Source organism: Mobula hypostoma, chromosome 7, assembly GCF_963921235.1.
Source record: "Mobula hypostoma chromosome 7, sMobHyp1.1, whole genome shotgun sequence".
In the NCBI taxonomy this organism is placed as follows: domain Eukaryota; kingdom Metazoa; phylum Chordata; class Chondrichthyes; order Myliobatiformes; family Myliobatidae; genus Mobula; species Mobula hypostoma.
In genome coordinates, this window is record NC_086103.1 from 154940444 (window position 1) to 154953368 (window position 12925).

At 39.9% G+C, this 12925-nt stretch overlaps 1 protein-coding gene across 4 annotated transcripts in view; it reads right to left on the reverse strand.

Annotated features, from left to right (window-relative positions):
• The window catches only part of postnb (periostin, osteoblast specific factor b), a 68842-nt gene that overhangs the window by 24031 nt on the left and 31886 nt on the right, over positions 1-12925 (reverse strand). For all 4 annotated transcript variants that reach the window (XM_063054362.1, XM_063054364.1, XM_063054366.1 and 1 more), the window contains exons 9-15: positions 11905-12036; positions 10993-11141; positions 9327-9463; positions 7617-7747; positions 5920-6050; positions 4789-4891; positions 1705-1772 (exon numbers count right to left, since the gene is read on the reverse strand). In XM_063054362.1, the coding sequence (XP_062910432.1) occupies positions 1705-1772; positions 4789-4891; positions 5920-6050; positions 7617-7747; positions 9327-9463; positions 10993-11141; positions 11905-12036 (851 nt within the window). The remainder of the gene's footprint in view (positions 1-1704; positions 1773-4788; positions 4892-5919; positions 6051-7616; positions 7748-9326; positions 9464-10992; positions 11142-11904; positions 12037-12925) is intronic.

A 12925-nucleotide genomic window follows, 5' to 3' on the forward strand; every position in this document is an offset into this window, starting at 1 on the left:
TTCATCCCGAAGGAAATTATCGTTGCAAGCTTGCTCAGTCAGAAACATATCCTTTAAGATACAAAATGTATGCGCCAAGGTACAAGCAAAGAATACAACATGTGCATTAAAAAAGTAATAATGCAAAATACGGATGTGCAATGAAACCATATACTTAAGGAGCAGGAGTTGTAGTCTTATAGCCACAGGGAGAAAGGATCTCCTGTGGGTTTCAGAGGTGCATCTCAGTGGAATCAGTCTGTTACTGAAGACGCTCCTTTGTTTGTCCAGGACGTCATGGAGGGGGTGAGAGGGATTGTCCATAATGCTCCACAGCTCCTGCAGCATCCTCCTCTCAGACACAACCAGCAGGTAATCCAGTTCCACCCCAGAACAGAACCAGCCTTCCTGACAAGCTCATCGATCTCTTTGGCATCAGCTGCTCTCACGCTGCAGCCCCAGTAGACTGCAGCGTAAAATAGAAAGCTGTCCACCACTGAGTCACTGAACACCTGCAGCATGGTACTGCAGATGTTGAATGTCCGGCGTCTCCTCAGGAAGTACAGTCGGCTCTGTCCCTTCTTGTACAGAGACCCTGGATTTTTTACTCCAGTCCAGTTCATTGTCAGGTGAGTTCCCAGGTATTTGTAGTCTTGGATGACTTCCACATCCGTTCTCTTGATGGAGATGGGTATGCAGGGTGTTTTAATCTTCCTGAAGTCCACCACCAACTCCTTTGTCTTAGTGATGTTGAGCCGCAGGTGATTCAGCCCACGCCACTCAACAAAGTCTTCCCCGACTCTTCTGTACTCAGCAATGGCATCTGCTGTGGTCCTGTTGCTGTGGTAGCTGGAGTGGAGTGGAACGAAGTCACCTATCAGGCAGGATTTGGTATGTTTCATCAGGAACCTCTCAAAGCACTTCATCAAAGTGGACGTAAGTGTGACTGGATGACATCATTGAGCCATGTTACCACATTCGACTTATAATAATTCAAGTCTTCTTGAAGCATGTGGGTACTTCAGATGACCGAAGTGAGAGGTTAAAGGCATCATTCTTCTGCTGCAGTAGCTCATCCACTTCAAGGTTTAATGTGTTGTGCATTCAGAGATGCTCTTCTGATCACCACTGTTGCAACGCACAGTTATTTGATTTGCAGTTGTCTTCTGTCAGCTTGAACAAGTCTGGCCATTCTCCTCTGACCCCTCTTATTAACAAGGCAGTTTTGTCTGCAGAACCGCTGCTCACCGGGTGTGTTTTTGTTTTTCACACCATTCACTGTAAATTCTAGAGTGTTGTGCATGAGAATACCAGGAGATCAACAGTTTCTTAGATAAACAAGCCACCCCGTCTGGCACCAACAATTATTCCATGGTTAGACCCGATTTCTTCCCCATTTTGATGCTTGGTCTGAAAAACAACTGAACCTCTTGTCCATGTCTGCATGCTTTAATGCATTCAATTGCTGCCACAAGATTGGCTGATTAGACATTTCAATTAGTAAGCAGGTGTACAGGTGTACTTAATAAAGTGGTCACTGAGTGTACAATATGTACATAAAGAGTATGTTCCTTTGTTAGTGTCATGATAAGAGATCACAGCTGTAAACCATTTGACACTCTTCTTGTAAAAACTGTTAATTGTATCTCACTACTGAATATTGTTATTTCTATGAGTAGTGTTAATTATTAGTATTGTGTAATACATTTGCGGTTTAAATCTTACCTGTATCTCTATAGTCTTGACTAGTTTTGAGAGAATTCTCCGCAAATTGTCATTTGTAACAGGCAGATCTAGTAAAGTACATTATAAATTTTAAGTAGTTAATTCATGAATGCTTATAAACATTTTTTAGATAATCATTACATTAATAATTCAAGTAAGCAACAAGTCCAAATTGTCCAACACACACAAAATGCTGGTGAACACAGCAGGCCAGGCAGCATCTCTAGGAAGAGGTACAGTTGACGTTGCGGGCCGAGGCCCTTCGTCAGGACTAACTGAAAGAAGAGATAGTAAGAGATTTGAAACTGGGAGGGAGAAGCGAAATGGTAGGAGAAGACAGGAGGGGGAGGGATGGAGCCAAGAACTGAAAAGTTGATTGGCAAAAGGGATATGAGGCTGGAGAAGAGAGGTTCATGGGACGGGAGGCCTAGGGAAAAAGAAAGGGGGAGGGGAGCCCAGAGGATGGGCAAGGGGTATAGTGAGAGGGACAGAGGGAGAAAAAAAAGAGAAAAATAAATAGGCAAACAAACAGATAAATAAATAAATAAATAAATAAGGGATGGGGTACGAAGGGGAGGTGGGGCATTAACAAAAGTTAGAGAAGTCAGTGTTCATGCCATCGGGTTGGAGGCTACCCAGACGGAATATAAGGTGTTATTCCTCCAACCTGAGTGTGGCTTCATCTTGACAGTAGAGGAGGCAGTGGATAGACATATCAGAATGGGAATGGGACGTGGAATTAAAATGTGTGACCACTGGGAGATCCTGCTTTCTCTGGTAGACAGAGCGTAGGTGTTCAGCGAAATGGTCTCCCAGCCTGCATCGGGTCTCGCCAATATATAGAAGGCTGTATTGGGAGCACCGGACAGAGTATATCACCCCAGCCGACTCACAGGTGAAGTGTCGCCTCACCTGGAAGGACTGTCTGGGGCCCTGAATGGTGGTGAAGGAGGAAGTGTAAGGGCATGTGTAGCACTTGTTCCACTTACAAGGATAAGTGCCAGGAGGGAGATCGGTGGGAAGGGATGGGAGGGACGAATGGACAAGGGAGTTGCGTAGGGAGCGATCCCTGCGGAAAGCAGAAAGAGGGGGAGGGAAAGATGTGCTTAGTAGTGGGATCCTGTTAGAGGTGGTGGAAGTTACGGAGAATTATATGTTGGACCCGGAGGCTGGTGGGCTGGTAGGTGAGGACAAGGGGAACCCTATTCCTAGTGGGGTGGCGGGAGGATGGAGTGAGAGCAGATGTGCGTGAAATGGGAGAGATGCGTTTGAAAGCAGAGTTGATGGTGGAGGAAGGGAAGCCCCTTTCTTTAAAAAAGGAGGACATCTCCTTCATCCTAGAATGAAAAGCCTCACCCTGAGAGCAGATGCAGTGGAGATGGAGGAATTGTGAGAAGGGATGGCATTTTTGCAAGAGACAGGATGGGAAAAGGAACAGTGCCCCACCTCCCCTTCGTACCCCATCCCTTATTTATTTATTATTATTTGTTTTTTTTCCCCCTTTTTTCCTCTCTTTTTTCTCTCTCTGTCCCTCTCACTATAACTCCTTGCCCATCCTCTAGGTCCTCCCCCACAACCTTTCTTTCTCCCTAGGCCTCCCGTCCCATGATCCTCTCCCTTCTCCAGCCTCATATCCCTTTTGCCAATCAACCTTCCAGCTCTTAGCTCCATCCCTCTCCCTCCTATCATTTCGGATTTCCCCCTCCCCCTCCCAAATCTCTTACTATCTCTTCTTTCAGTTAGTCCTGATGAAGAGTCTTGGCCCGAAACATCAGTAGTACCTCTTCCTATAGATGCTGCCTGGCCTGCTGCATTCACCAGCAATTATTGTGTGTGTTGCTTGAATTTCCAGCATCTGCAGATTTCCTCGTGTTTGCGAAGTCCAAATCATCAACTGTTTATTCCTCTGCATAGATGCTGCCTAACCCGTTGAATTCCTCCGCAATCCTCCAATTTAGTCCAAGCCTAATCACGGGATAATTTATAATGACTAATTAACCTACCAACCTGTACGTCTTTGGACTGTGGGAGGAAACCAGAACACGTGCGGGAAACCCACACGGTCACAGGGAGAAGGTACAACGTCCTTAAAGGCAGTGGCAGGAATTGAATCCGGGTCAGTGGTTTGTTATGCATTGTGCTAACCACTACGATACCATGCAACGACAGTAAAACACTATTTTTTGGCGCAATCCTTCTTTGTATTCATTCATGGACATTTATGTTTTCAGTGTGCCTACATTATACTGTGTACATAAATAAATAAGAAGTTACTCGATGTCTCTATGATTGATACTCAACATGCAGAAGACTGCTGGATTCATTCCCTGCTGCTCAGAAAGTGGGATGAACCTGAGGGATAACAAACAGGCTTTACACCCTTCAACTGAAGCAGGGGAATGTCAATCATAGATCCAGAAACTTACAGCTGATGTAGATTTATACTGAAAAAGCAAATATGTGTCTTTTGTAAGATCTCATTTCCTACATAATTTGCATGGACTGTCCATCTTTATAGCGAGCTGAGAAACACTTTGTCGAACATATGCAAGATCCTCACCCACCATTTAATCCCATCTTCTGTCCATCAAGAATGCGGACAGAAGAGTACAACTGGTAGTTGGTATTTTGAACATCCAAAGTTAAGGCTCCCCCCACCCCCCCCCCGCCCCACCACCACCCATGGGCCAGGCTGGTTATATGGCTCCAAATAAAAGCTAAAGTATATACCCTGACTTGTCACACTGGAAATATGTACATATCAGCCAAACACTTCACAAATCTTTTTGTAATAAACTATTAATACCAAAAAAATTCCTTTGTGAATTTGCTGATCACTTTTGTAACCCTGGCAGGACTTTTGAGAGAACTTTGCATACATTATGTAAAGAGGGTTGTTGATTATCATTCAGTAAACCATTGCAGCTGGTTAAAGGAATCTCAGATGTTGCTCTGCCATTATTCTGAGGCCCACATGATCAGAGAGGCAGGCAAGCAGGCAGACTGAAAGAATCAACTTAAAAATTCCAAATTTTACTAAATATAGTTTTCTACCGAGCATCACACAGAAAACAGAAAATTTACCTTTTGGAAAGAGTAAAGTGTTGACTACATGAATAACACCATTGCTGGCCATAAAATCGGATTGCTTGGTCTTCATGTTATTCACCATCAATGTATTGTTCAGCTAAAAGCAAAGAAGATTTATCATATTTCTAACCTTTAATTAACACTTTGCTTTCTTTACAAAAGATGACCCAGATACATCTTGAGTCATCTTTTCTTGGCTTCTTTAACAAAAAAAAATCCTGGTTTAAAGTTTCAGTGAATTTATGCACTGATAAGTCAAGCTGTATGAATAACAATGACTTCACATTCAATTCTTTCAAATTGGTTGACCCTTTCAAGATGTCTACAGCACCTCTGTGTAATGGAGGATAAATAGTCTGCAATTCTGACTCCCGAGTGGTATTTAGCAATCCCCATAACAAATATAGGAACAAACACAAAAGGGTTGATATGTAAGTGGTGGTAGTTGTGGGGTGGGAAAGGTGTCGTTTGGCTGTGAATTCCCAACATTTGTATTCTCCACACAGTTGGAAGGACTACTCACGTTCATTGAAAAGATTATGCATAAATAAAAGCCACTTAGGTAAATTCCCAAGAGTCTTGTGCATCAGTAGATCAGTAAACAGTCAATCTTTCCAGTTCTTACTGATATACTTAAGGGGAGAAACAGATCGACATAGGATTAATAAATCATTCCTCTTAGAGAAAGTGTTGTGCGTTAAAGATATATGTTCCACAATCAGTATTATTGTTTATCCCAATCAAATTTCAGTCGACCTTCCTTGCCAAGATGTTCCTCACAGAATTCAATCAGATGTCATACCATTTGATTTTGTTTACCTAATTATTTAAATGTTCTGAAGCCCGATGCCTTATGGGCAACATCCTGTTCCAGTACATTTCTTTAGAGATACAGTGCAACAAGCCACACTCGCCTATTTAAAACTATTCTAGTTTACAATTACAAAAAATTATTAACCTACTAAACGGTATGTCTTTGAAATGTGGGAGGAAGCAGGAGCACCTGGTGGAAACCCACACAGTTTACGGGGAACTGGGAATGGAATGCACATATTGAGGAATATTTCACCATTAATAAACTGTGCTGGGACATGCATGAATTCAGAATCCAGAAGTGAATCTTACCATTTTTACCATGACTTTGCTGCCCTGCCATGACTTCAGCACATTGGTGACTCCAGTTTCAACACCTCCTCCAATGTAAACTCCATTAAGGAGGTGATAAAATATGATGTGCCTGAGAATATTTTTGTTTTCTGCGAAATAAATAACAAACTTCAATGTAATTTACCCTCGAGAGTGAACTTGAGAAATCTCTCATTGGAACAGGATTTGAGCACATGGTCAAGCAGTGCAGATTTCACCAGTTGGATGACAAGGCCTGGATACTGTACTATGGTACATTTTTAACGTGCTTCTAGTTAACTTTGCTTTCTCTTCAATGTTTATAGCTTTTAAATGTCTCCAAATATCAGAAACAACTAAAAGCTGTTAAAATCATTTGCAGACTTTACTACTGCAAGCTTTGCCCAGCTTGACTGGTTGTCAGAGACATTTTTGTGAGAAAATTCCTCACTGTGTTGCCTGAAGCCCAGCTGCCACTGAACTCTGACACGTAAAGGATCATTCAGATACACCATTCATGTCCAGCTAAGGCAAATGTAAAAAAGTATAGGGACGTGGCATTGGATATGTCTTACACAAGGACACAAAGAGCCCTATTCTGTACAAGCTTGAATGGAGAACAACGGAGGCAAATGAAGTATGGTACATTCTGGATTTGAGAGTGGAGATGTAAGACGGTTGGTGAGGATGATAAGGATGACTGTGAGTTGGGTGTGGAAAATGGTGCTCAGGGGCTGGGGCCAATGGGGTGGCAAACTATATTGATGGCCATTGAGGAAGATTGAGAGATGAGTGGTGGGTAGGAGACTTGTCACTGGAAGGTGCTTGGGAGATCCCTTGAGCATGTTAGTAGCGAATTATAATTTCATATGCATGCAGCATCCAGATCAAATATCTAGAAGTGTCCTATATTCACATAGGGAGTCTAACAACATTCAGAAACACTCAAAAATACTCAAAATCTTCTAAGACACACAAAATGCTGGAGGAACTCAGCAGGCCAAGCAGCATCTATAGAAAAAAAAGTAGAGTCGATGTTTCAGACTGAAACATTGACTGTACTTTTTTTTCCCCATAGACTGTACTCTTTTCCATAGCAGGTCAGGCAGCATCTGAGTTCCTCCAGCATTTTGTGTGTGTTGTTTGGACTTCCAGCATCTGCAGATTTTCTCTTGTTTGTGTTTTTCAAAATCTTGTAAAAGGGGTTAGAAAAAATATTTTTAGTTAAAACATATAAGCAGTTTAAAATAATGGAAAACACTTAAACTACCTAAACTCATTAAAACTACTTAAATAAAATAATGTACAATTCAATAAAATGAAAATTAACATATGTTTAATAGTATTCCTCTGCACTGAAGTAAATGGAAATGTTGTCCCTGTGCTGAGTCTAATATGCTACAGGTTACCCAAGCAGAAATTGACAGTAAGTGAAAAGGAGTTTGTCACAAATTTGCACTCCACTATGGAAGAAAATCAGTGGCCAGGGATAACGGTGTGAATTGCTGCCTGAAATTGGGAGTTTCAATATAATCACATGCCTAAATGTGGGCGTCTGAAATACTGATATGGATATACGGAAATGTTGCAGTTCCATGCTCTACAGTGGTTTCCCAAAAAATCTGATAAAGTTAGAATCCACTGTTTAAAAAGAATCAGAAGCCATCAAATAGATCGTTATATAGCTGGTCACTTACTCATCAATTGATCTATCTCACTTTTTGAAAGGCTGGCAAATGCATCATTGGTTGGAACAAATAACGTCCAGTCTGTTCCTTCCTTGAGTATTTCAGTAAACCCAGCAGCTTCTACGAGACGCAGGAAAATGCTGATAAGGAACGTAAACAAAACCTCAGATGAAATTCATCGGCAGCAGAATTATGTAAAGTTGATACTAAAAAGATGGGCGTTCATACTAATCCAATATGATTACTTTTATTGAGAATCTAAATGGCTCAGTTTCATATTCCTTTTAATGATTCTGCATCATTTTGCTTCCTGCTGAGTCATTCAAATTAAAAAACCTGTCCCAAGTTAAAATTTACATATCTGATATCTACAGTATCAGTTTGGTTCAACGTTTGACTAATTTGTAAGGTTAGCTAATGTATTTCCTTTGGATGAAATTTTTGGAATTTACTTGTTATTAACAAGGCTGACTCAAGGCCAATCATATTCTTGTAGCCCAAACTCAGTCTCCCTCACCTCCACCCCTCTGACTCTCAACAGAGGAACCCCTCAGGGCCGTGTGCTCAGCCCCCTCCTTTACTCCTTGTATACCCATGACTGTGTCGCCACCTGGAGCTCTAATCTGCTGATTAAATTTGCTGATGACACTACATTGATTGGCCTAATCTCAAACAATAACGAGGTGGCCTATAGTGAAGAAGTCATCTCTCTGACACAGTGGTGTCAAGAAAACAACCTCTCCCTCAGTGTCACGAAAACAAAGGAGCTGGTTGTGGTTTACAGGAGGAATGGAGATGGGCTAACCCCTATTGATGTCAATAGATCTGGGGTTGAGAGGGTAAACACCTTTAACTCCTCAGCATCCACATCACCGAAGACCTCATGTGGTCTGTACACACCAGCTGAGTGGTGAAAAAGGCACAACAGCACCTCTGTCACCTCAGACGGTTGAGGAAGTTTGGCATGGGCCCCCAAATCTGAAGAACTTTCTACAGGGGCACAATTGAGAGAATCCTAACTGGCTGCATCACTGCCTGGTATGGGAACTGTACCTCCCTTAATTGCAGGATTCTGCAGAGGGTGGTCCGGATAGCCCAGTGCATCTGTGGTTGTGAACTTACCATGATTCAGGACATTAACAAGGACAGGTGTGTAAAAAGGGTCGTAGGATCATTGGACACATGACACCAACCACATTCTATTCCAGCTGCTACCATCCAGGAAACGGTACCACAGCATAAAAGCCAGGACCAACAGGCTCCGGGACAGCTTCTTCCACCAGGCCGTCAAACTGATTAACTCACACTGATCTGAGTGTATTTCTATGTTACATTGACTGTGCTATTTATTATAAATTACTATGATTGTGCATTTAGACGGAGACGTAACATAAAGATTTTTATTCCTCATGTATATGAAGGATGTAAGAAATAAAGTCAATTCAGTTCAATTCAATTCATTCCATCCCTTACAGCTTTCTGATTGATGTGCTGGCCTCAAAAAGGCTGTAGTCTACTTCCCTTTAGAATGAGGCAAGAATGCTTCACCAGTCAACCAATGAAAAGTTAAAGTTTGCTGCTGGATGTGAGGATGTACGTGTTTACTTTCCTTTATTTTACTATACAAAGAGTACAATATATAAAGAAATTGACTGACAGACTCTGATAAATGGTTGAAATGACAAAGGATTTTCTCTGCATGAACAGTGGAATAGTTACCTAAAGCGGGAATTCTCTCTCAGAATTTTCATAATCGACTTCTCTGCAGGAAAAATGATCTTTTTTATTGAGTGCAACACGCCATTTCTTCCCTCCTTACTGCCACGGTACATGCAAGAATTCTCAATGCAAACTGCCTGCCAAAGAAACAAATATAAACTCATTACATCAGTCTCACATTATCAGCGCTGTCTTAGATCAAAAGCAGTGACTCTCTCTGTAATTCCTGCCTAGTATGTGTGCTTATCAAAGATGATTTAATGTTTCCTTTGTTTCATTGGTGCATATGGCCAGAATTATTCTATTCTACTATGTTGAATGAGTTAATTTTAAATAACAGCAACCGCTTAGGATGTTACAATTTAGAGTATATCTGCCATATCTGTCATGACATTTTACAGGACAATTCTTTCCATATATGCAGTAGCACTAAAGATTTAGTCTCATAGAAATCAGAGTTATTCCCCCCAAAATTTTTCATTGAATGTATTATTGCCATTTTTTAAAAACACAAACTTTGGATCAAATCCACTGTAAATACATGAAAATCTGGAGTTGAATCATTTAATGCATTGAAATATGGTTTGGATTTGCAAAATAATTGACTGGGGAATAAAGAATCGTGCCAGGGAAAACTGTTCAGATTATATGATTCAATAAACTTCTACCACCTCTAAATAATTTACTTGAAGAAAATGCCTATTCTACAATGTATCATTATTACTGAAAGAACTGTATTCAGAAAAAAATATATATCCAGATGGGAAAATGTTTTCTGCACAGGAATTATTGCAGTATTTCAGTACGTATACTATGAGCCCTTCTGCCTCCTAATGCATGATTATTAAAAAGTTTTATCTGGAAATGATTTACTCCACACAACTTTCTCAATCAAATGATTTTGTATCATTCTTCATGACCTTTTTTTATATACTGGTAATTACTTTTCATGAGTAAACTAGCTTCTATGAACATTCTGAGCAATCACTTGTTAAGCCATATCTAAACATTTGGAGACACTCGCCAGAATGTACCAATTTTTAGCTGATGGTTCTGTTGTTGCTGTAAGACAGGTGTGCCAGTTGCTGAGCTCAGCAGATACATGCTGAGGTGAGGAAACAATTCAGCTCCTTAGCTTAATGCCAGAGATGGCTGGCATTTCTAAAATAATCTAAGCCATTTGAATAGAGTTACCAACCTTTCATTTAATGGATATTTTTCCATAAGATCTTATTAATTAATTTCTAGCATTTAAATATTTTAAGTATGTTAATTACTTTTATTAATATTTTTAATGAAGGCTCAGCCTTCATTCTGATACATCACACTTTATGGCACATCCACAGTAGCCATGGAGACCTCCAGTATAAACAAACCTCAGATATGTAAAAATGCAACCATGAGAATTGAGCCAGCAACAGACATACAATCTGGCCTGTTACTATCAACATCTGTTCTCAGCTTTTCCTTTCTACCCTGTTGAACTCCTTCTACTTTGCCCCTTTTTTGTCTTCAAAAATTCCATGTAAACTACATCCAATTCATTAACATCTATTTATTATTTATTGCTTCCTCAGAAATTTGTCCATTTTAAATGACGTCAAGGTTAAATGTTTTAAATCACTGCAGCATAATGTATATTGGAATTTTGTCCTTCCATACTTACAGTGCGGTAGACAAAAACTCTGAGGAGATTCCCTCCAATTGTCTCTAGTCTTTGTCCATTGTACAACTCATTGAGGACCACTTTTACTTTCAGAATATGATTTTGTAGGATTCTTTTCAGATATCGCTGATCATAGCTCCTAATTTCCTCTATGGAATGAAAGTGAAAATGCTATGTTAAAACTGAGAGGTCTGCATGGCAACGAGACGTGTATCCACTGTGAAGTCATATGTATAGATACAAGTTCAGTTACTGCAATTGTATAGTTTAATCACCCTTTCACTCCTATGTAATCCCAATTTACACTGTATAATGAGACTCACTATAATAAAAATGATGGATTTATATAGATTCACAGAGATTAATAAGCAATGACCAACATGAACTGAACTTAGGACTTCTATGCAACGGTATGTTGTAAGGATTGATACTGCCAAATAGTATTGCTATAACCAATTCTGCAGTAATTAGTAGCAACAACAAATGCTACTACTTTTCAGTCTAATTTGAACATGGTAAAATAATTATTATATTCACAAAGTTACCATATCTAAAGTTTAATAAAAACAATTACTTTTACCAGATTGAAAGTGCCTAAGAGAGCTACGGTATCTCAAAAGTTTCGTAAGTAACCCATTTTGACCAAACATTAAAAGTAGATGACAACTGACACCAGAAAAGGATAATTTGCAATAGTACTAATCCATGGGTATTTAATGTGCTCCTATCAAACTCTCTTGTCTGCTACTTTAAACAAGATATTAAAAAGGTTGGAATGGCCAGCAAAACTCTTATCCTTTTAAGCATCAACCAAAGAAATTTCATGTGTTAAATGCTTATGTACAGACTATCAAATAAAATAGTTATGTACAATATAATACATTGTCCAAAAAAATTGATGTGATAGTTTACCAGTGAAAGCTTCATTGAAAGGAACAAATAAGGTGTAGGCTCCTTCAGTGAAAGTAGTAGAAATTCCAGTTTTTACCAGAAAGTCACGAAATACTGTTTGCTTGCTGCTTGTCAATTCAAGAACCTGCTTAGCTTTAAATGCAATAAAGGAAAAGTTATCAATGAAGCTTTATCAGTAGGGTTAAGATAACCTTTAGTTGTACAAATTTGCATAAAACTTCAATGCAGTTTAGCAAACAATTCTAACTCAGTTCACTGCAAAATATTTAACTAGCTGTCATTCATATAACAAGTACTAAGATTTTATCATTAGAAGCAAAGTTTCAGTCTTTCATCTCTGCCATAATCAGTTTTGAGTTTATAAATACTCTGGTCACATGATCAAAGATAAAATATTGTTTATTTTTTATTCACAAAATTTTGGCACGCACTAGACTAAATTCTGTATTGCACTTGCTCTTTCTAGTAGTTAATGTGGCATTAAAAAGCAGATCAGTCAGCACAATTTAATTTGATTGCTCCAAAGTAACTATGACGTGTTGTAGTGATAGCTCAGTTTTGGTCTGCACCATCCATGCCATTGTGTGAACAGCATTATAGGCTCCAACTTAACTTTTCAAGACAACAAACAATGTATGAATCAGTAAGTTTAACTTGCTAGGTTAGATTATATTCATCGTGGAGACTGGTTGGTCCATTGACTAAGTAGCACTATAAGTACTGTGCAGGACAATGGGACATTCAGCACTAAAACTGTATCAGATTCATGAGAGGAGAGCCATCTGCAGTACCACCGATGCGGCAGAGAGGGCTTCAAGATGGCTGTGGCTCAAAAGAGGGGAGCCATGGAGTCATAAGTAGCTAGCCATCTGGACACAAGCTGGGTTCTGATCAGCCCCGGCTGGGTCACCTGGAGGAGGCTGTATGATGTTGAAAGACCCAAAACACCCGATGATTCCAGGAACATCACTGAAGATGTGTCCAGAAGCATCAATAGATGTATTTACACAGCAATAAGCGG